This window comes from Corvus hawaiiensis, chromosome 15 (genome assembly GCF_020740725.1).
Source record: "Corvus hawaiiensis isolate bCorHaw1 chromosome 15, bCorHaw1.pri.cur, whole genome shotgun sequence".
Lineage (NCBI taxonomy): Eukaryota > Metazoa > Chordata > Aves > Passeriformes > Corvidae > Corvus > Corvus hawaiiensis.
The window spans coordinates 18,065,804-18,090,192 of record NC_063227.1 but is presented as its reverse complement, the minus strand read 5'-3'; the positions used below and the strand labels follow the sequence as shown (position 1 = coordinate 18,090,192).

The 24,389-nt window shown below is 46.4% G+C and overlaps 1 protein-coding gene across 1 annotated transcript in view; it reads left to right on the top strand.

Annotated features, from left to right (window-relative positions):
• The first annotated feature begins 1,146 nt into the window (after positions 1 to 1,146).
• Positions 1,147 to 24,389, top strand: part of PFDN1 (prefoldin subunit 1) — a 31,673-nt gene continuing 8,430 nt past the window's right edge. The window contains exons 1-3 of the mRNA XM_048320105.1: positions 1,147 to 1,244; positions 1,450 to 1,616; positions 16,719 to 16,803. Coding sequence (XP_048176062.1) covers positions 1,212 to 1,244; positions 1,450 to 1,616; positions 16,719 to 16,803 — 285 coding nt within the window. The 5' untranslated portion in view covers positions 1,147 to 1,211. The remainder of the gene's footprint in view (positions 1,245 to 1,449; positions 1,617 to 16,718; positions 16,804 to 24,389) is intronic.

Here is a 24,389-nt window from a genome sequence, read left to right as displayed (position 1 = left end):
AGTGTGGGGGGTCATCATGGCTGTGCAGCTGGCGAGCTTTGTGGTGGCAAAGCCTGGGCTATGGGAAGGGGGAACACAGCAATACCTGAGCTTTCCAGTGCTTCCTGTGATGGGGCTGATGGACACAGCTGCAGCCACGGGGAGAGGGGGTGACAGAGTTATGGTCTGGCCAGCAGGTCGAAGGTGATTCTTCCCCTCTAACATGTTCAGGTCTGGTGTCTCCAACGTAAGAAAGACATGGAACTGTTGGAGCAAGTTCAGAGGAAGCCACAAAGTTAGTAAGAGGAGTGGAGAATCTTCTCTGTGGAGACAGATGGAGAGCTGGGGCTGTTCTGATGGAGAAGAAAAGGTTGAGTGGAGAACTCGTTGAAACCTTTCAGTGTCTGAAGGGGCCTCCAAGGAAGCCAGAGAAGGACTCTTCATCAGGAACTGTAGTGACAGGACAAGGAGTAATAGGCACAGATTGAAAGAAGGAAAATTTGGTTTAGATATATGGAAGAAATTCTTTATTGTGAAGGTGGTGAGGGACAAGAACAGGTTGGAGAAGTTGTAGCTGCCCCATCCCTGGGAATGTCCAAGGCCAGGGTGGATGGGGCTTGGAGCAACCAGGGATAGTGGAAGGTGTCCCTGCCCATGGCAAGGGGCAGGTGGGATGAGATGATCTTTAAGGTCCTTTCCAGATCCATAACATTCTGTAATTCCCAGCTAAGGCACGGATGGTTCTCCCTCTCCGGGGTCTCCGGGCCTTCTCCCAACCCCGCGCGGCGCCGTCAGCCCGGGCCGGGCCGGGGACACCCAGGCGGGGCCGGCCCGACGGGGGTGGTCACGGCCCCACAACCCCACCGGCTGTAGCCGGCCCTGCGAGGGCACCGCAGGGCGCGGCCTGCCGTGAGGAGCCCCCAGGGCCGGTCGGTGCCGGTCCCACGGGAGCCCTCAGGGCCGGTCGGTGCCGGGGCCGTTCCCCACTCCGGTCGGTGCCGGGGTCGGTCCCACCGGAGACCCCACTCCGGTCGGTGCCGGGGTCGGTCCCACGGGAGCCCTCAGGGTAGGTCGGTGCCGGGGCCGTTCCCCACTCCGGTCGGTGCCGGTCCCACCGGAGCCCCCACTCCGGTCGGTGCCGGGACCGACCCGCGGCCCCCGCGCGTCCCGCCCGCGGGTGGGGCCCTCCCTGCTCCGCCCCGCCCCCCGCGCATGCGCCCTGCGCCGACAAGATGGCGGCGCCCGTGGACCTGGAGCTCAAGAAGGTACGAGACCCCCGCCCGTGTGTTTCTCTTCCATGTGTGCTCTCTCCTTGTGTCCCACCCTTCCACTGTATGTCCTGCCCCCTCCGTGTATCCCCACCTGTGTCCCCTTCCGTGTCCCGGCGTTGCCGGCCGGTCCCCTCGTGCCCGCAGCCCTGGGCCGGTTGTGCCCCCGCCGCCCCTCACCCCGGCGTTCTTCCCCGGCCAGGCCTTCACGGAGCTGCAGGCCAAGGTGATGGACACGCAGCAGAAGGTGAAACTGGCCGACCTGCAGATCGAGCAGCTCACCAAGACCAAGAAGCACGCGCACCTCACCGACACGGAGGTGATGATGCTGGTGGACGAGACCCGCATGTACGAGGGCGTGGGACGGATGTGAGTATCGGCCGGAGCGGGGGACACCCCAGCTCTGTGCGCCGGGAGAGGGGCCCCTCGATTCAGGAAGGACAGTGAGGGGCTGGAGCGTGTCCAGAGAAGGATAACGGAGCTGGGGAACGGGTCTGGAGCACAAAGACTGGCTGAAGGGGCTGTGGGCGCTCAGCCTGGAGAAAAGGAGGCTCGAGGGGGACCTTCTGCAACTCCCTGACTGGAGAATGGAGCGAAGTGGTTGTCAGGCTCTTCTCCCAGGTAACAAATGATGAGAGGACATAGTCATAAACTGCATCAGGGGAGGTTTAGGTTGGACATTAGGAAGAATTTCTTCACAGAAAGGGTGATTAAAGATTGGAAGGGGCTGCCCAGGGAGGTGGTGGAGTCACCATCCCTGGAGGTGTTTAAGGAAAGAGTAGTTGACAAGGTGCTGTTCGGTCATAGGTTGCACTCAGTGACCTCAGAGGTGTTTTACAACCTGATTGATTCTGTGATTCTGAGACCCCCAGCCTGAGTCTCTATGAAGCCTCCAGTCTGCTGCCCTGGGCAGGAGGCTCTCCCCTTCACAAAGAGCACACCAGCTTTTTCTCAGCAAATTCATTTGTTTCTTTTTTCTCATTGTCTTTCATTTTTAATTTCAGCAATCTGCCTGCGAATGCAGTGAGGCTTACTGGGTTTCAGCTCTTGGTGTTAGGCACTGGCTGCCTCGAAGAAGGGCTGTTACAAATTATATTGGCTTTGTGTGGTTTTGCTTGCTGGCTCAGCTCCTGGCCTCATTGCTCTCCTCTGGCACCTCTGGGGAGTTTGTAATTCCAGCTAGCAGAGCAGTGGCATTTGTGAGAAGGTCCTCACAGATCTGCCCAGCATCAGTCAGTTCCAATGTAGTTTATGTCCAACTCCTTGAAAACCCCCTGTGCATAGTTCCTGTGCTCAGGGCTTTACTGGCACAGATGTTCTACAGAAATGTCCTTTGCAGTGTCGTGCCAGGGAATGGATCTAATGTCATTGTTTGGATTTTTTTCAAACCCTTGGAAGTGAGCATAAAGCTTGTATGGGTAGTCCCAGTGCACTCTTAAAGGTGTGCTTATGTGTGTTGGATGGCTGTCAAAAGAAACACCTTAAACCAGAGCTGAGGTGTTCTGATGGATTTCTGGAATGCACTTTGGTGGGATTTCAGCAGCCTCTGATAGAAGACCATATAAAGTGATCTTTGAGTAGAATGGTTTCAGCATATAAAGAGGTTTCAAATCTGAAACACGTGCTTGCTTGACAAATATCACATTAGATTTCTGTGTTTCTAGTTTGAGAAATAGGATTTTGTCTCATGTGAGTTGGGTAACAGTGATGACTGCTCAACTCGGGATGTGGTTTGTGAAATACTGGGTCTGCTCTGACTGCTGCCAAAAGGGGTGATAGTATCGACCTCTTCCCCACCCTTTTACCCCACCTTCTTCGTGTCAAAGTGGGTGATCACAGGACTGAGCAGTGAGCCAGGTCAGACTGCAAGTGCCCTGATCCATGAGCCCACGCAATTTCCAGACTGAATTGTAGGAAGATGGCAGGACTGGGAAGCCAGGAATGGGGTGTACTTTGCCTTTTCCTGAGAATTTTCAGGGGAGTTGTACCCAGGCTAATGGAGCTGTTCAGAGTGGCAGAGTTCCCTTCTTGGTTCCCACTAAATAAACTTTTCCAAGTAGGTGCCTTAAATGCTGAGTTTGGTGGGGATGCTGGTGACTGGTACCTCAAAAGGAGACAGATTCTGGTTTCTTGCAAGAGGTGACTGATTGACCTGGGCAGGCTGTAGGGGTAGCAAACACTCGTGTTTGGAGTAGTCATGAGATGTCTCAAAAGGCTTTTTTGTTCTGTTTGGGTTTGTCACAGAGCAGACAGATGAAGAGTAAAAGATAATTCTGGAGTCAACATGTTTTTCTAAAGCTTTTTTAAAACCCAAAACTACAGAGTGCCTTTGTACTGGGGAAGTCCCTCGAGGTACTTAAGAAACGTGAGTGTGTCGGTCTTTATCATTAAATAATCCTGCCTGTGAATCAGATGTGGGGAGCAGATGTTATTTTGTCATGGTTTGAAGTGCATTGTTCTGCTTTTCTGCTTCTGCCTCCTCCTTAGGAGTAAGACACATGCCTTCTTGGTGCCCTAAACAATTTACCCTTCCTGTGTGCAGGGGCTGCGGGAGCCCCAGTCTTCTGGAGTCCTCTCTTCCTTACCTTTCCATGACCAGACAGGTGTGAGGCCTGGCTGGCAGCTCTGGCTCCTCAGGGATGGCAGAGGCGCCAGCAAGAAAATATTTGCATTGTGATATTGTTTAAAAGCTGAACTCTTCATGGTCTTTGTTGTATTAGTCGCTATGTAAATACAGATTAAGAAAGTGCTCTTCTTCTGAATGCTACTCATTCATGCTTTTTTTTCCCTTCTTTTTCCCTGCCTGAGCTTGACAGGGTATTTCTGTGAGCTCTGCCCGTCCTGGCTGTGGGGCTGAAGCTGCCTTGCCAATTGGCACTGATGCTCTTGGTGTGATCTTGTGTCACTTTCTAGTGCAGAGAGCTTGAACCAAGTACACGAGGAACTTCCTGGAGCCCACTCCAACCCCTAGCAGAGAATTTATAGCTGAAATTTGGGCTTTTAGCAAAGCAGGCCAAAGCAACCCTTCAGCAGAACTTAAAATCCAAGGGCAGTCTGGCATCTGGAGACCAAAGGAGGTGGTCTCTATGGTTCTTCTGGACACAGAAGCCATGTTCTATGAAGTGGACTAGCAGATGTCCTTCATGGACATGTGAGTTCGGCCACCATAGGCATATTTGTGATGTCTTAATTTCGTTTGCATAGTCCAGCGTGCAAATAGTGGAGCTCTAAAGGGTTTCAGTTACCCAGGAAAGGTGGAGGTTTGTGTCACTGTTTACTCTGATTATCAGTGCTCTTCTGCTTGAATAACTAAATTCTTGAAATAAGTTTTATGCTTCTATTCCTATGCTTAACTTTTTTATTTAAATTTCCTTTTTTTCTTCTCTAACCCATCTAAGCTGCCACTTGGAATCTGGCCTCTGATAGGGTTTCTGTGTTCTTCCTCCAGCTTGGGTGGTTTGGGCTGTATGCAGTGGGCTAGCACGTACCCTTCTGTAGGACAAGATACTCCAGGTCTTCGTGGAATTTGAAGGCTTGAGGAGCTGTGGTGACGTGCTGCATCCTGCCTGGCTGGGTACTTCCTTGTGCACTACTTGGAAAGCAATTTTGTGGTTTTTATTTTCTAAACAACTATCCTGAGTCTCCTTCCTTCCCAGAAGGCTTTCCCTCCACTGCTGATGAATGTGAAGGTTTTCATTTGTTGTTCCTTAACTTATTTTTTTTTGGTTGTTTTTTTTATTTTTTTTTGGGAAATACTGCAGTTTGTGTAACGTGCTCAGGCCTTACTGGGCTCCACATGTGGGGCTCAATTTACTCTTGCTAAAGCTATTTTTGGTTTGACACAAGAAATGTCAGTGCCACATAGTATGAGCTGATGAATTGCTGTGTACTGTACATATCCTTGAGGCTGGGATCTCATCTGGGTGGTGGCATCTTGCCAAATACATTTCAGTTCTGTTACTTCATACTCTTTTGAAAGGCCCGTTACGTAGCCTGAGACAACTACCACTGTGCTGGACTTCTGCTTAAGCTATTTGTGAACTGATATCATCGTGTTGCTTTGAGAACTATGTTGAAAGTTAAAGCTTTAGAATTCTGTCTGAATATTTCAGACCTTTCCCTTTACATTCTTCTAGCCCATAACCTGGGCAAGATCATTATTTACAGAAGAAAAATGTCTAGCACTTGGCGTGGGGCACAGTGAGGAGAGTGCTGCAGTTTTTCGTGCTGTGCCAAAATAGACAGTCAGTTTTGGTTTGATATTGCTTTATCATCAATTTACTTGTACAGCAAATGGGAGAACACTAAAAGAGAAAATATAAGTGAGAATCAAGCAAATACTGTAGCACAACTTTTGGCTCAAGATTTAATGCAAGTATATTATCACAGCTGTCCCTATAAAATGACTTTGTGCCATTACAGTATTTTATGGGACAGCTGTAATAATATGATTTTGAACTTTTAATTTTTTTTTTTAAGGAGTGGTTCAGATTTTTGGTGGCTGAACCATATGCAGGTGAAACCTGAGAGAGAATAAAATGTTCTTGATGATTCCTTGGATTTAAATGCATTCTTGCTTTTACTGTGGTTCTTGGTTTTGTTGGAAAATGAGGCATGGTCAGTCACGGTAAGCTCTTTCCTGAACCCCCAGAGGCAGCAGTCCCTGCTGCACATCACTCAGTACAGCTGCAGGAGCTGCATTTTCACTGTTTGTGTGTGTGAAGTGTTCGATTCTGCCAGCACAGAACACGGCAGCTGCCCTGTGCTTCCCGCTCGCATGTCAAAAATTTCACAAAGAGCTGAAGGACACCCAAGGCTTAACCTTGATGGTTCTGTTACTAACTATAGGCTGGTGTGTGAAATCTGAGCGGCCTCTCCATGGCCCATCTCCGTGGGGAAGGCTTGGTGAGGGCTGGGTGCTGGAGCCTGGCTGCCGAGGAGCTGACAGGTGCCACATGAGTCCCAGGGACCAGCGTGTTGCTTGCAGCCTCTGGTCAATATGTGGTTTAGAGACCTGAAGTTCCTCCATGTAGCTATTGGAAAAGGGAGGACTTATTTCCTACAGTGTGTCTGGTGTGTGGAGAAGTTCAATCAGGCACTAAGCTGTGAGGAAAACAAAATTTGGGTCCAGCTGCTTGACCACTGCTTCTGCTGCACATTGAACGAGCTGTTGGGAGCTGGTGCATGAGGAACCAAAGGCTGTGTGGGCAGAAGCCAAAAGGTTTTCCATCACACAGTTGGTTTTTATTGCAGGTTTTTCCTGATTTTGAGCTACTCACTTTTGTTGCAGCCTGAGCAATGATCTTCACAGTGTTGTTAGGTGTGAGTGGGGCTGTCAAAGTTTGCAAGATCTTTTTAGAGAGCTGTCATGGAATGCAAAAATGAGAATGATGCACGCAGGGGTGATGCAATAGTCGTCTGTGCTGCTGCCTGTGACTTGGTCTGTGAGGTAAGGGGCAGCAGTTGGTTGTCATTCCCTTCCTGGTTAATTAGGAGTGTGAGAGGAGCAGAGCTGATCCATGGACTTTGTGGTTACTGCTGGCAGTAGTGGGATACTGGGAATCTGGACTTCTGGATTTGGTTCCAGCTCAGAAAGGGAGCTTGTTCTCTTGGGCACAGGCTCCTTTTCCAACTTGACTTGATTTCCAAACACATTCCTTCCCTGCTGCCCTGCCCCCGCTTAGTTCTTGATCTTATTCCTGCTGCCCAGGGCTCATTTGTAATCTCCTGGATATCTTGGTCCAGTTATAGCTCTTCTGCCCTGCTGCTCTACATAATTTCTCCATGCAATACTGAAACGTCAGAGAAGAAAAGATTTCCATGGCTTGTGTGCAAGATGTCTATCTGCCCCATTCTAGGAAACAGCTGCATTCCTTTAAAGAATCAGCTTTAGACAAGAGAACTTGGATGTGTCTGAAAGTCAGTATTTGTGAAATGCATAAGCAGCAGAAACAAGGGTCTTACAATAAAAATAATAGCTAATCTAAAATAAAAATAGGTCTTTTACTTACCCCCAGTGGAAGCAAACCTGTTGGTTATAGTCCCCCACCTACTGTGTGGGTGTTCTGATAGAAGATTAGCAATACAGCTTTTCCTCTTACTTGTCTCCTTTGCCTGGGGACATTTAACTCTTTAGGAACATTTTGCTATTGGGACTAGGACTATGACATTCACACGAGTCTGTTCCATTCTCTTCTTTATCCCTAACTTTTTCCCTACCTGTTACCTAGACAACACAGAGGAAGGAGCTACCTGAGTAAACTTACCAGAGATGAAATCTAAACTGAGAAGAGTAAGGGTCAGAAGGGAGACTGAGTGCTCCTGCAGGCTGCCTTTGTTGCTAGAAGAGGGAGTTCGATGTGCTGTGAGCCACAGGCAATGTGCTGTCATGGAAATGCCAGAGCCTTCAGGAAGCCTGCACTCTCAGGGCAGCACTTGCAGGTTGGGCTCCTGTGGATTGAGGGCTGTAGTAAGACACCTTGGCTTTGTCCCTGCCTCTAGAGAGGGGGAAGCTGAGCTCTCTTGCAGATACAGCCCATCTCTGGCTCAGAGTTCTCTTTGGATATATGCTAGACAAGTATTAAATGTTCTGAGGAGCTTACACAGCTCCTGCTTTTGTGACTTGCTGTGCCAAATGACTTTGCAAAACCATTATGGAGCACGACTGACTGATTTCTGACGTTCTCCAAGCACTTAAAATGTCACTCTGGTATTCTGAAACAGCAAGGAACTTCCATTTATTTTAATATTTAGTGGATTTAAAGTACTGTATTTGAATCTTTTTCCCCACTTCCTGAAGGAAGTTTTGGAATCAAGGGTGAGAGTCCCTGGAGAAGCACTGAATGCTAGAGCACTTCTTTCAGAATACAGGGCTGTTTCTCTGGTTTAGCACAGAGGATGTGGCTTTCCTGCAGAAGAGAAGAATGGCCAGATCACTGGCCCAAAGAAGTACTGGGAGAGTCCTTGTTGTATTCCTGTCTTGCTTGGAGATGCCCTTCCAGGTGTGGAGTCAGTGGATATGCAGCCAGCAGGGCAGGGTGTGACAAGGTATTCAGGGCCCACAGCGGTCAGATGGAGGTGCCCAGTCAGTCTCTGAGCTGGGATGTGAATGTCAGCACAAGATACAAATTTTATGTGGAGCAGCCTTAAAACAAATGAGAAATCTAAGTCTGAACATCATGGCCTTGTCACCTGTTCAAAGCCTGAAAGAAGGAGAGGCTCGTTCATGATCCCTGCATTAAAACACTGAATTAAATATGAGAAAACCAATCCCATGGCATGAGAACTCCATTTTACACAAGTTTAATTTGGAGATGCAAGAACCAAAGTGCTGCATCAAATCTTAAACCAAATGCAAGACAACATCTGTCTTGAATTCTTACTTTGTTTCCTCCAAAACTATTTGCTGGATTAACAGAATGTTTCAGCCAATTTAGGGAAAAAAAATCAGGCTTTCTGAGAAGAAACAATTTTCAAAAACAACATCCAGCCTTTTTTGGTCCACAGATGCTGATTCTAAAAGGTTTGTTCTTGCTGATTAGGACACAGCAGTGTGGTTGTTTTAGTGCTAGCTAATTTAACCCCAGAGTCCAGAAATATCTGTCTATTAGTGTTATGCTTGAATTCTTTCAGCTGTGTAATCTTTTCGTCCACTGCTGTGATGTTTTCTGTAGTGCTTTGATGCTTTGTTGTAGCAGGATTTGGGATGTGCAGAAGCCAAGACTGGTGTTTATCCACAAGCTGAGTCTTCCTCCTCACTTTGCATTTCAAAAGTTTCCTCCTGGGAAAGGCAAAAAGCTTTTTCCTTTTTTTCTTTTCGCCTCTTGCAACTGTGGATGGATTTGCTTCTCAAAAAAGATGGATCCTGATTTTTCTAGTTTTCCTGTACAGGTTCTTAGGGAAGGTCTGCTGTTGAGAAGGGCATAAGTTTGCCTGTCAGAGTATAGCAGTATCTTCATGTCACTTCATTTGCTACTGCAAAGTTCACCTTTCTGATCACAGAATATTTATCAATAAGAAAAAAATTAAAATAGAAATGTCTTTAGGATTGATTTACCAGGGTGCTTACACCAGCGTTTGCTTGTTTATGTTTTCCTTGGTGCATATTCATGTGGTGGTATAGTTTTAGTTCTTTTTTTTTTGGTTAAGCATTCTTTCATGGGAATTTGTGGGGAATTCTTAAAAATAGAGCAGATTTTAGAAATGGATCTTGACTTCCTATTATTGGAAAAATTGCTTCTGTTTTCTGCTTCTTGCAATTTTCAAATCTGGTACAGCCCAGACTGCAAAAAATCTATTTGAGGTGCATGTGTTGGTTGGCATGTTGTAGTCATCTGAGTTCCCTTGGCTTAAAAAAGCCACAGCTCATCATTGCTACATACTAACAAATTATACGAAAACAAAATTAGAAGACAAAACCACTAAATCAGGAATATAGTGAGGAAGAACTACTCGTGGAGATTTCAATTGCACGAACTGCAGTTGTTCTTGCAGTGTTTTCCCACATGGATTTAATCTCAAATGTTATGAATTCCTGCATGATAGAGAGGAGGCATTTGCTTGCTTTTTTTTTTTTTTAAATTCCATTTATGTCGATTGAGCCTTCAAAAAGAATTTATGATGCTCATTAAAAGCAGACCACAGTACTATTTTATTATTTTGGGTCGTGCTATATTTAATACACACTTAGAGGTATATTCCTGATTTCTTTTTTTAAAGAACCAAACACGAACAATGGTATAAATCTACCATCTAGTTAAGTGTCTGGCAATGCAGAAACTGCTGTTTGCAATCTGTGTTACTATCTTGGCTTGAGGTAATGTAATATGCTGTAGCTGTTGAGAGATGCCCCCCAAAAAAGTGAAAGCTCAATGTAAACACGGCCTGAAGTGCAGCCCAGGCCCCTCTGCAGGGCTGGACGCGTTGGGCCAGCCCGTGCCAAGGTCTGAGGAAGCAAACGGCGTGGAATTCTTTGTTCAATTCCTTTAGCTCCTTAGAGTAAATAGGTTTATGGCTTACAAACGTTCATCTGAGTAAAAGTTACCCTTGTTGGGGCCTACGTAAGACAGGGTTTGGCCGGAGTCCAGCGCCGCTAATCCCAGTCTCTGCGTGCTCCGGTGTGCCAGGCTGGCTTTGCACAGGTTGCGCTGCCCTCTGGGGATGTCTCCTGCCCAACCAGCTCCTGGTGCTCATCCACCCCTCCGAGGGTAGCAGTAAAATGACACGTGAACTATGAACTGCTGCTCCTTGGAATGTATTCATGTATAATCGTCCCAACATAAGCTGCGGGATTTGTTTTGCTTTAAGGTATGCGGGGGGGAATAGTTAGGGTCAGCTATATCGAGGTGACCCGGTGAGATGACTGACCACTAAAATAAATGCAAACATAGGAAAAGTTTCAACTCATCTGTTCAAACTCCATCTGTTCTGAACCAGCTCTAGTTAAGGCATATGATCTGTTGATTGGAAATTCAAAATCAGGCTGAAAAAATGTGAAACCCTTAGACATGAAGGGTGGCAGCACAAGCTATAATTAGTGATGATTTTTCTTTTTTTTTTTAATATTGTTTCCTTGTCTTGTTTGGAACTGGGTAATTCATCTAGGGTGACTAAAACTGGAATTTGGAGGGGTATAAGCTGTGCTTGGTGTGAGATGCATAGAGAATCATTTACAGAAGCACCAGCAAATCCTGGGAGAGTAGATTGGGACTACTGGGTGCTGGCAATTCTGCACAGCTGGCTCTGGTTCAATCAAGCTAGATTGCTTGGGATCAGCTCCTTGGAAGCCTTTCTTCCATTGGCTTTGAACAGTACTTAAAATGCAGTAATCTCCTACTGAGTCTGCTCAAAGCTTGAGCAGCAGTGCAAGTTCAGAATTAAAAAGCATCTTTAAATAGATAAGGGCATGACTGGTTTTAGCCAAACTTTTCTCACGGAGTGGTCTAATGCAAGCACTTGGTTTCAAGGAGCAGGACATTCCGTGTAAACACTGCTGTGATATACCACAGCATGTTAGGTTGTTTAGAAATACAGTAAACATGTTAAAATAATGTTATGGCTTTGGGCAAAGTTGGTTGTTTTCTTTTCAGTTTTTGTAGAGAGTTTCCCAAATGGAATGAGAACCATGTAGCTGAAGTTACAGCGACTCTTTGTGTGAGCTGGGAGCCAGGTGAATGGACTTACAAATCTGTCATTCATCATTATTCTGGCAAAATAACACTGGACATATGTACCTGTAAAATTGTCTCTCTCTGGAATTAGGCAGAGAGCTGTATACCCATCTTGGCAGGGAAAAAGCTGAGGCTTCCCCTGCTACCCTGTGCCAATTCTTGCAGGGATCTATGTGGAGCCAAGTAGGAAGAGCTTCTTTGCAGGGTGGCTATGAGAGGGTCCTGTGGCCTGTTGTGGGGCTCCTTCCCTCCTGGTTTTAATGCTTGAACACAAGCAGCCTCTTGCACAGGCAAGCCGGGTATAAGAAACACTGGGACCGTGTTTCCTAACTCCAAGGGCAGAAGAGAGGCTGCTCATGCCCAGGACAGCTGCCTGCCATGGAAAGCTCCAGCTGTAAAGGCTGAAGTTTGTTGCAGTTGCAAGTAATTGAAAGTAGAGATTCTTCATGGAAAACCTGAACTATGAGCATCACTGTGACTCCACCTTTAATAGCTTTAATGACTTGTATGTCATAATGAAGAGTGGCGTGTGCTGAACAAACATCTCCATAACCTCATTCATTAAGAGGCGAATCTTTCAGTATCTAATATTATGTCTCAAAGTCAAGTAAACAGTACATTTTGGTGCAAACAGGCTGAGTTATGGAATTACTTACACTGGATGATCATTGCTTTGTGGGTGTGTATGTGTGACACAAAGGAGCAGACAGATGATGAAGTGGGCAGCACCTGCTGACCTGACAAGAGTCTGAAGGCCGTTTGGGCCAGAGCATCAGGGAGTGCAATATAAACACTGATCAAATGAAAATTATAATAGAACATTAGAATTGTGAAGGGCTAAGAGATCTCTTCAGAAGAAACAAGCAATGAGCCTCGGAGAGTGTATATAAACCACTTTCTCTGCCCTAGGGAAACAAAATTCCTGATGTGGAGCTAGCAAAGGGAGGAAAATAGAAACAAGTGGGACTATTTAGAGAGAGGTTTCTCTTTCAGTTCCCTTGTGCTCTATTTTTCCTCTTGTATTGCACTTGAGAACCAACAGTCACTGGGAGGCTGAGCAAGTAGGTGCAGTCGATTGGCAACCAGTTGGCTCTGCTCCATGGAGCTGTTCTTGTTGGCAGCCCAGGTTTGGCTGAACACTGCTGTACTCAGGGACCCCTCTCCTCTGAAGCTTTCGTTTCTAATTTTCTTTGTTTTATTTTGAGTTTTCACCATTATCTATGGACACTGGAAAAATCATTAGCAAGTCCTGCTCTATTTTTACTAACCATTCCCTTTGAAATGGGTGGCCAGGTGAGATGGGGTAAACTTGTCCATTCTGACCCAGATATTTGTGGTGTTACTTTAACAACAGTGAAAAAGTTCCTGTGTGAAGAGGTGATGGTTAGTAAGCTTTATAATTGCCACTGTGGTGCTGAACATGTTTCTGAGTCACTATTTCATGTTTGATAGTGTAGGTGTCATGTTTGACAGGTCTATTAGTGTGTGCTGTGACGCTTCCCTGAGAGAAGGCAGAAACGGGTGAGCTCTCGTATCTGGGAAAAGACTTGTGTAGCTGCTTGTCTTCTGTGGATTAGCAGTACTTAAACTCCATCCCAGCTCAACACACAAACTCTGGGGGCTTGGAGCCTCCCATGGACTCCAGCAGAGTTGTGAAAGCAGCTCTTGGGTCAGTATTAGCTGTGTTGCCTGCTGGGCTCCGCACCACTGAGCAGAAAGGGGCTCCTCGGCTTGGTGACTCTCACCTGGGGCCAGCTCTCAGCTGGTGGTGAACCTCCAGGCACTGAATTAAGTTAGCGTGTTTGAAAGGCTTCACAAACTCACTCAGGGAAGAACTAAGTTGTCAGAATGTTCTGTGCTTCTTTCATGAGCTTGAAAATCTGTACATGAATAACTACATCTAACTGAAACCAGGCAGCAGAATGACACTGCCCTATTTCTCCATCTTGGTGAGGAAAAAAGCTAAAAATCATCAAGTTGATGTATTACTTAGGGTAATTGGAAAAATGAAATTTAGATTAAATTTAAATTCAAGTTTATTACAAGTGCCCTGCAGCACTTCTTACATAATGAGCCGAGCAAACTTCTGCTTTTTCCAAGTGCTGCCATAAACCACATTATTTCCTTAGGTAAGAACTTTGGCCAAGATCTCCATAATCTCTCTACCCCAGACTAGATGCTAAAAAACTGATGAGTTTTTCGAGTCCTGCTTGTGTTGGAAAGTGAAGCCACAGATTTAAATAATTAACTGTGGATGTGGATTTATAGTTCAGCTTTCAAAGACCTGGCCTTTGGCAGCTTCCAGGGCAGCACCTGTGCACTTGAGGCTGAGAGCTCCGTGGTCACGCGGCGGGGAACTCAAACGGGTGGCTTTAAGCAGCACTGGTGAAGACCTGCAGGATGCTGCTGGCCAAGGCAGGAACATCTGATCTGCTTCTGAGCAAGTTTGTGAACGGACACAGGTTCCAGCCCACTGTTTTATAGCAGGCAAATTCGGGGTGGTTGTATTTGTGCCCAGCTGCCCGCATAAGTCTCGTCAGTGCTAATTTCAGCCATCCAATTTTAATTTGCTGTCGCATGTCTGCCAGAGCATTGCAGGAGGGTGGGAGGGAGGATATTTTCCCTGATGACTGCTGTTGACATTTGCAGAATAAAAGTGAAGTCAGCCGGTTGTTTGTTGGAGGTTTTGGTGCCTGTAGCAGTTCCGAGCCAGCCGGGATCACCCAGTGCCTGTCACCCAGCAGGGACCTTTCCAGCTGCAGCATGGGGAAAATTGCTCAAACTGTGTTGGTGTTGAACTTTGTTTTTTAGACCAGGGACATCAGGGAAACCAAAATGATCAATCTTCCTGTACAATTTGGGGAAGCAAATGAGAAGGGATTGTATTCTTCTTTGCTGCCCCCACAAAAAAAGGAAATAATTCAGGAAACGTTCACATACACAGGCAGGCTCAGGGAAGCAGTGACGTAGGAAGGGACTGATGGCTTTGTGTACAGAAGGCATCTTGCAGCTTTGGTTTTCACTACTGGCAGCTACTGCAGAAGCAAGGCAAAATTTGAGTCTACAGGGGGTGTGTGTGAAAGCTGATGTTTTTATTCTGGTGTTGTAGGCCTGAGGTAAGAGCATCAAAATGATGTGTTTGCTGGTGGTCCTGAAAAGTACCTCTTCTCTGGCTGGATCCAGGCTCTGTATCTAAAAGCAATGAAAATAACTTCTCTTTCCTAGAAGGGTGGTGTTGAACTTAATTTTCACAAAATCACCTGTGTTGTTATTTCAGCAGTCTGGTGTATGGCAGGACCCCGAGCCATCACCACTGCGTGCAGGTCAATGGTGGGGACACCTCCCAAGGGGAGAGGGGGGATTGAGGGGACAAAGAGAGTCTGAGTGAGCTGTGTTGGTAAGAACAGGAGCAGATAGAGAGCAAAGATGATGCCAGCATAAGCATGAGCCAAGAGTGGGAAAAAATGAGAGAGATTTGAGAAAATTGCAACATGAAAGATGTAGCGGAAGTTCCTGTGGAGAAGAGGAGGTGAAGCGGAACAGGGAAAGAAGTGGGAGGAGGAGGAGGTGGCGCTTCTATGTGCAGTTAATAGCAGCCCCAAAGAGAGTTTTAATTGGAAACCTATTATAATTACCCACGATTTTCCTCCCATGCGTTTCAGGAATGCGTGTGGCAGGTAGTGTTCCTTTTGGCTGGGTTTCTGATGCAGAGGGCACTGGGTTTCCAGCCAAGTGGCAGATCCGTGTTTGTGTTTACCAGGCTCTGAGCAAACGTGTTAATAATGTCATTTGTCGTGGGAGATGACTCCGCAAACTGAATTCAGGTTTTTCTGTAGCAGACGGGGAATGCACTCTGATTCTGCCCTGTCTAAAGCTGCTCATTTTAACTGTTGAAGTATGAGCTGTTGTCACCTGGCAGGAAGACATTGACCCTAGTTGGTGCTAGAGGAGACCTTGAACTCATTGGTATGACCCACGGAGGCTCCTTCTAAATCCCCTGGGGGACTTTCTAAGTAGGGAAGGGGGTGAATCTGCAGCTTGTACATTCTTAATGTCTGGAAGGATGAAAAACAGCCATGCAGGGTTCCTAAAATTTGTTTGAACTTAGTTGTCCTTTACCTCTTTGTGGGATGCCAGTGCCACGTGCTGGAGAGCTGCTTTGAATGCTGGTGCTCCTTCAGAGGCTTCTCTGAGCGAGGCAGGCACCTTTCTGCTTGTTGGCAAGCAGGACTCAGATGTTATGGATGCATCTTTCAGATCCCTTTGGCAATTGAAAAGAGAACAAGTGGAAACCAATGGCCACAATTTCAGTTAAAAGCAGCCACTTCCCACTCCACAGAAAAACCCTTTGGCTGGTGAAAGTGTAGAAATTTGGAGGTCAGTGAGGGGTTGGGTTAAAGCCAAGGCTTGAGAAGTGGGAGCTGTGAAAATTCCATAGCTTCTGCTGGGAGCACTGTCTCTGTTTTGTCAAATCACAGAAGGGTGTGGGTTCTTCACAGACCATCCGGTTCCACCTCCTGCCATGGCAGGGACACCTTCCACTAGCCCAGGTTGCTCCAAGCCGTGTCCAACCTGCCCTTGGACACTTCCAGGGATGGGGCAGCCACAGCTTCTCTGGGCACCCTGTGCCAGGGCCTCCCCACCCTCAGTGTAAAACATTTCTTCTCTGTGTCCAACTGAACCGTGGCCTGTTGCACTTTAAAACTGTTGTCCCTTGCCTGTCACGACAGATCCTGGTAATATCTCTCTCTCTGTCTTTCGTATAAGCCCCTTTTATACATTGAAGAGCTGCAGTAAAGTCTCCCTGGAGCCTGTTCTTCTCCAGGGCGTACAACCCCAACTCGCTCAGCCTTTCCCTGTGGAAAGCTTCGGTTTTATTGTGCAGGTTTGTTTACCTTGCGAGCACTAAACCCTTAATAAACAGCTCTTATCCGTCAAGAGTCTTCCTTGACTACATGCCATCAACTGATTTAAATCCCTTTGAAGAGAAGGTGCTGACAGACTCCCCTTGCTGGCTGTGTGCCAGAACTGCTTCCAGATCATTCAAGGACGCTGAATGATAAAGAGAGATCTCTGTGTGTCCATGTTCATCCTCCCAGAGCATAGGTGAGGCTGGTGAGCCTTTGGGACCAGCCTGATGGGCTCTGGGAGCTGTCAGAGCAATTTCTGCCATCTCTGTCCAGAGCATGGGAGTGAGGATGAGCACTTAGCAGAAGTGGCTCTGGTTTAACTTGGTGTGCAGCTGGGGAACACTGATATAAAAAGCATCCAAAGTTTTCTGTCTCTTCTTTTTCACTTGTAGGTTTATTCTTCAGCCTAAAGGAGTGATTCATAATCAGCTCTTAGAAAAACAGAGAATAGCCGAAGAGAAAATTAAGGAGTTAGAGGTAAGTTTTTGGCAAGTGATGATGATGAAAGTAGAACATTAAAGGTCAACAAGATGCTGTTTGCTACATCTCTTGTTTTTATCTGGTACTTTTCATGCTGAAGGATTGTAACTAGATGAAACAGCCTGTTACAAGTAACCTACAAGTAACTCAAAGCACTTGGTTCCTTTCCTAGCTCTACAAACCAGTAGGGATTGGTTGTTCGCTCTGTGCCCTGGTATGAAAACTGGGAGTGAGGGATTCAGATGAGATTGGTAAGAGCAAGGTCTAAAACAAGCAAAAGGATGTTTGTGTGGTTATTTGCAGCAGATAAGTGATGTAAAACTTTGCCAGTGCTTTGGGTATTTAAAGGTTACACTGGCTCAGAACAATTGCACAAATTCATGGAAGAGAAATCCATCGAGAATTACCAAATATGTAGAAATGGCATCCTGCTCAGGAAGTTCCTGAGCTAAAAATGTCTGGAGGGTGGGAAAGTATGAGGAGGAAGTACCGTATAGGCCTGCCTTGTCCTTACACTCTGCCCTAAGCATCTGCTTGGGGCTGCTGTTGAAGAGCCGATCTGTGGGGAGATGGGACTTTGTTTTGACAATGTGGTCAGAGCACTTCTGTGTTCTTGTGTTTATCTGGTTGGAGTATTCAAGGCAGAGAAGGATATCTAGGAAATAAAAAATAGTGTCTGCGCAAGTCCCAGTGTTCAAACAGGCTATCTAGTGAATCTTGACTATCTTCTTGTGGCTGCGTGTACAGCTTACAGTTCTTCTGAGAAGAAGTGCAAAATGTACTTTTCCAAGGCTGTTAGTGTGGTTTTTTTATAATGCTCCTAAAATATCATTAATAAAAACCCCTGTTTCTTGGTCTTTGGGGAATGACAGAGAAAGCAAAGACCAAGTTGTGTCACGCTGCTTTTCCCATCTGTTATTGTTTTGGAGAAAGTGATGTGGAGACCAAATAAGTAGGGACAAGCAGGAATAGGAAGTCTGTGTTCAAACCCACTCAGATCTGTGCAGTTCTGTCTCTCTTATCTCCTACTTAACACTAAAGCAGAAGCTGAGTCTGGATTTTTTTTTAATCCCTTCTTAAAACTCATCCTGCCTGAGGAGCTGTGGAGCAAGCCCATCCCCAGATGTTGTGTTGCCTGGAGCGTTGTCTGTGCCAGACACTAAGGGGGTTTGTGTTTCTGCCCATGAGAACTCTTTCTGCACAGGTCAACAAGTGCTCTGTGGACAGGCTGTGTATCTAAGGGGGTGTGCAGGCAAGGCACAGTCATTTTTATGGTTATGTGATAAAAGCAATTGTATCCTTGCTCCTTTGGAGCCATCCCAGATGCCAGTGGCTTTGTGCAAAGACAGCCCTGCAACTGGGGTTGGAGGACTTCATGGCAGCACCTCTGGCTTTGGAAGCAGGTGGAATGTGGCTGGCAGCACCTCTGGGTTTGGAAGCAGGTGGAATGTGGCTGGCAGCACCTCTGGGTTTGGAAGCAGGTGGAATGTGGCTGGCAGCCTGTTTATAAACTGCCCCTGGGGTCCCTCCCTGCCAGCTCCAGCAGGCTGTGGTCAGCTTCTTGGCTACTGTGCCCTTCAGCTGTGCCATCTGGGTTTCTTCCTGTTCCTGGTGGGGAATTATCTTACCTCCTGAACTTCCCGGTCGCTGAGTTCAGCAGAATGGATGGAATTTCCCACAAATTATAACCTCTGTTGTTCTTGCACAAAGCCTCAGAACTGGCTGCTTCACAAATGTGTTTTTCTGCTTCGTAGCTCCCTGTTGCTGAATCTCTGGTTATGGTCATTGAGTTGAAGTTTCCAGCAATAGCGACTGTCTCAAAAGGTGGTTGGAGTAGACAGGTGGTTCCCAGATGGGCTGGTTTTTCTTTTTAATCATGAATAGTAGGGCTCAGATTGCCAACACATTCAAAAGTTTGTTTTAAGTGAACATTCAAGTCCATCTTTTAACTGATCTCCTTCCAGTTGGCTGTGGCAGTTTTTTGAAGAGGGTTTTCCTTAGGCCTGGGATTCCCCATGGAAGAGGACAAGCACTTTAGCTGACAACTGAGATTTCAGGGGAAATACCTGAGTCCAATTCAGAGAGCACTTATCACAGGAGCAGGGGATTTTGCTGTCCTGAAAACAAGTTGTGACCGAAGCAGGAAAGAATGTGAAACTTTGTGACCTTGTGCTTCCACTGCTTCGTTGTAAAATAAATATCAAACCAAGAAAGGTTAAACATCCCTCCATTCATTATTAAAACTGGAAGGGTTTTAAAGCTTAGGTTTATATTTTACATTGTTAACTACCTTATGACTTACTCACATTTCTCACTTTGCACAGCTGAATCAGGCTGGTCGGAGCAATCCCCCAGTACCCTATGGTGTGGCTGATCTCATAACACATGTAGCTGAGCTTGAGGCAATTGTGCTTTGCTATGATGACATTATTGCCAAGGGTTGTGAAATGTTTATTTTTTGATACATGCCTGAATCTGAGAAACGCTCTCCCCTCTACCTTGGTGCTGTTTGCAGAGGAGCACAGCACAGAGGGCTGGGTTCACTGCTGAGCTCTTCTGGAAGTCCATCCAGCTGTGTAGCAAGGAGATCTCCAGCTGCCTGTTCCTGAAAATCTGGCTTTAACTTGCTCCAGAGGTGTGAGCTGGTTTTGCTGACATTCACAGCTGCCAGTGAACTTTGAAAACCCTGAGGAGTTTTGTGCCTTTTCTCCCTCTGACACTCTCCACTGCAGTATGTGACTGTAGTCATTCCCTTTCCCTCGCTTCCCTCGCATGCGTGTCTCCACTGTTGAAGCAGTGCATTGTATTTTTCAAGGCAGCATCACAAAATTGATGGGATGCTGCTGGTTTGGGCCTCCTTGCTGCTCACCACATGACAAAGCAGCAAGGACAGCCAGGGCTGTCCTTGTAAAGGGCTGGGAAAATGAGGCTCATCTGGAACAGGCATTATGCTTGGTGAGAGGAACTCTGTTCTGAAAGCACCAAGGGGTCTGGGTGTGCATGAGGGGGCAGTTAGTTATTCTGCAGAAGTTATCTGAAGAAAACCAAAGGCAGTTTTACCCTGCTTGTTAAAGCTGTGTATGGCCGTGAATATATCTAAATATATATATTGAATCATAGAATGGTTTGGCTTGGAAGGGGCCTTAAAGATCATCTCACTCCACCCCCCTGGCTTGGGTAGGGACACCTTCCACTAGACCAGGTTGCTCCAGGTACGGGGCAGCTACAGCTTCTCTGGGCAGCCTGTGCCAGGGCCTCATCATCCTCGTGGTAAAGAATTTCTTTCTAATTTCCCATGTAAATTTCTCCTCTTTCAATTTGAACCCATTGTTCCTTGTCCTGTCACTCCAGTTGCTGGTGAAGAGTATCTCTCTGGCTTCCCTTCAGGTCCTGGAAGGTGCTATGAGGTTTCCACACAACCTTCTCGTCTCCAGGCTGAACAGCCCCACTGTTTGTTCTCAGCCTGTCAACTTCATACACACCTGTGTGGCATTCTGAACTTCACGACTTCTATCTAATCCTTTGGAATCCAAACAGACTGCCCAGGCTTGCTGGCACAATAGCTGTGCCTGCTGACAGGCTGTGCCAACAGGGCTTACCCAAACCTCCAGAGATTGGTGCCATGTGCTTCCTCACACACTGGCATGGGACACATCCTGCTTAGCAGGAGCCATTGGATTTTTCCAGTCCTGATACTATCAAATTCTTGTTGTGTTTCACGGTGCAAGGGGTATGTGTTAAATCTATTTTGAAAGCATTCTAAAGGGATGAGCACAGACTCTTTTTAGCTCAGCAATGTTTGTGCAGTATTAGGAGAAAAACCAAGTAATGTTTTTCTTCCCTTGTTTTTAAGGAAACATGATATGTGAGGGGTGGAACAATGCTTTGTTTCAGGAAATGTTATCCGTTTCCATTGTAGGGCTAGATGGATTCTGTTTTTAAATGTGGCATTTTAAAAAGAACAAACTCTATGATGTTATAAAGACATGGAAAATTGATTCTTCGTTAGGGGTGGAGAAAGTGATTATCACTGTGTGCTTTCTCTGATAATATCTGATAGTCCCCTTCTCTCCTGCTATATTCAGCTTGTTTAGTTGTCAGGCGTTGTCAGACTAAATTGCTAAAAATAACAAATAAGGGGGAGGCTCTGCTGGGCAGCTCCGTCTGCTGTGTGCCACTGAATTTAGCTCCTTCGGGAAAAGGGCAAAAGCAACCTGCAGCTTTCTGGTTGAATTGGATTTTGGTTTTAAACTCTGACCACAACATAGCTGTGTGCTTGTTTCCCAGGCAATTCTTTCACATGCCTGTGGGAGACTGAAAGTTTACTGCTGCAGAGATAAAGGGTTGGTTGGTTTTTTCTCTGGCTGCCCGGAGTAGAAAGTATAATCAAGACAGCTGTACCTAAAGGCTTGATTTCTAATTCAGAAATCCTTCATGCGATCCCTAAATTGGATTGGATTGGATCCATGTCCAATTTCCCTATCCCACACAGAAAATATCTTTGCTCTCCTTCCTGGTGGGGGAAGGAACACTGTGCTCTCAAACACCGCTGTGCTCCATGTTCAAAGCCTCAGGTGATGTTTGTGAAGTGACAAATTTCGTGAAGTTACGAAGTGACTGCACTGAAATGCTTCAAGGTGACCACCGACTTCTTCCCCAGTGTTGCCTGAGCACAATCTTGCTCGTGCTGCGGCTTCCATTTCTCTCATCTTTTTCTGGGAGCTTTAAAATGGCTTTGCTGCAGCCCTGAGGCGCAGTGGTGGTGCCCCTGCCGTGATGAGTCGGCTCTGACACTTGCCACAACAGTGTTTTCTTCCCCTGTGGGAACAAAGATTTCTGCAGGTGAGGTGTGGCTGGGGAGAAGCGCTGAAGCCTGGGGCAGGTATGGCTGGGATGGACCTGCTCGGTGTGGCCTCGGCCTCCGACGTGCTCCGGTGGCAGCTCTCCTTCATTTTGTACTGAAACCCTCAGCATGGAGGCCAATTCTGTGGGTGGCTTTAACGATGTGAAAACAAGCCTCTTGAGATTTGTGGTGCTCTTTGCAGACCACGAAGCGTCCATCAGAAGGTAGTAATTGTTAAGCTGTTCCCAAGTTAGACCAATTTCTTCCAGGGATTTACAGCGCAGAAGTTCTCATCGCATGGTTTGCTTGGGGTAGGCCAGTGCCCAGGAATGTGTGCTGGGCTCTTTAACTAAACAGGGGGAAATAAGGAATGCTCCTGTTTGCTTTGGAGAGGGGAAGCCTCAAGAATAACCCTCTGTGCATTAACCTGGAGCAGATTCTACTTTGGATGAGGGTGCTGTTCCCTCATTCCATTGCTGGCATGTGCGCACGTACCGGGGGCAGGATTTTAAACACACCTTGTCACTGAAGTTGCCCCTTGTTTCCCCGTGTGTGCATAGGCAAGGTCAGTCCCTCTGCTTGCTGTAGAGGGAGGCAGGACACCTAACGTGGGGACAGGTGGAGTATGGAAGTAAATTTACCGTGTAGGATTAGTATTTGGGCTTGCATGGACGTTTTAGGAGGAAGCTATGGGATCTCCACAAATAATGGATGTTAGCATGAAGATGAGCTGCAGAGCCTCATCAGACCCTCGGTGGGGACCAGGCCAGGCAATACCCAGCATCTTGCATGGCTTTGTGTGCCTGAGGCAGCTGTGGGTGTCTGGGCAGGTCCTTCTGGACACAGACATTTTGGACTTGGTGGCGTTCCTGGGAAATGTGTTTCATCTTGACTCTCTTGGCTGGTGTCATCCCGTGTCTGAGTCTGTGCCCTCACTGAGGGTTGCTGCTGTGTTTCAGGCTGCAAAGCTGGAGGCTTAGCTTGCTTTTTGAGGGCATGGGTGGTCCAGCTGCCTGCCTGTCAGCTGCAGAGCATCCACAGGCACTCCCGTGGGAGAGCAGAGTGCAGCCTGCATGGGCAGAGCTGTTACCAACGGTCTTCCCTCCATGAGAGCCTTGTTTTGAAGAAGGGAGTAGCCAAAGCTCATTTTTTTTCCCCTATAGGTCTGGCTGTCTTACAGAGAGGAGAATCTGTGTTCTCATTCCTGATTTTTGAAATGAAAGATACTTTGAGCAATTAGAAAAATAGGCTTTAAAATGACAAAATTTTGAGGAGGTTGAGAGTGTAATGGTCACAGAGCTAACGCTATCAGCACAAAATCCTGCTTTGTGGAGAGGCCTCCTGACACTGGAGTGGGGCCACACAATTTAAGGTAAATACTGGAGGAATTGGGGCATAGCTAATGCTGCTCTAATTCTTTCTGTTCCCTAAACTGACTCTGCTGATGGTTACAGGAAGAACAGGCCTTCACAGCTGTGAGGAATCATTCACTTCACTTGCTTTTTAATGTTTAAAGCCTCAAGGTCTGTCCTGTTTGTCAAAAATGTGGGTGGCAAAAGGATTGTATTCTTACAGCTGAACTTCATGGGTGTTTCTCTGTTATGTGACTGTCACCTTTCATTGCAGACAGATGGAAATCAGCTGTGTGCAGCTAGCACCTTGCAGCTTTTAAAGGCAACAAGTGCTCCTCAGTATCTGCAGGGAAGGAGGTGGATCTGTTTAAAAGCTGGCTCTTAGTCCTGTGTTAGATTTGTTAGATAAAGATCAAATAACAGTATGTTCTGCTTTGAAAATTGTGTAAGAAGCTTGTCATGTGTTAAATAGTGCACAAGTCACTGGTTGCAAAACATGATGTTGGAATCTTAGAGGCACAGGGAGAAGAAATTCTCACATTTCGAAGGGGAAAGGGGATTCCCAGCTCTCTGGAGGGGTCATCCACCACCTTAGGCCTGGGATGGCTTATAAAAACTGGTGTCTCACCACATTTTTGTGAAGAATGCTTGTGGAATGACGTGTATTTATATCATCACATGTGTGTGGGTATGGAGTGGCAAGGCTGGATCTCTCATTTGGAGCAATCATTCACTGCAGCAAGTCTTCAAACTCGCAGGTTTTTGCAAGCAGTTGTTTAATTAGTAATTCTTTGTTAGTCTTCCCTGTACTGCAGACTGCAAAGTAAGCACACAAACCAGCTGAGAGGGCAAAGGCTTTATGAAGGAAGAACTGGAATTTGATGACTTAGCTTTCACTGTTCCTACCTTTATTTTTAGGTGGATAATTGTAGATTTTAAAAGCAAGAGAATAATTAATGTGGGGGTTGTTTGCTTCCTTTTAAGTCCTTTAGAGACTAGTTATAGATATGCTTTCAAAATAAATGCATCTCAGAACTTCTTTTAGTTTCTTTTTTGGGGGGGGAGGGGGGATTACTCTTGATTAAAAAAACCCCAACAACCTGACAGAGAAAACTTTTCAAGCAGCTCTTGCCAGTACACTCACATTCCTCTGTCATTCAAAGGAAAGTGAAACACATTATGTATTAATAAAAACCCACTTCTGCTGCTGTGTCTAAATGGTTTTGTCCATCCAGGAGCCTACATTTAGTCATCTGAGCCTGAAAACATTGCTTGTTTCCTCTGATTAGCATTAAGCTGCCTTTATGGTTACACTGAAATCATTTTAACACCAAGTTGGTTGATAACTCTGTCGTTTTAGAGCAGGGTCTGATTCATTGTCAAAGCTC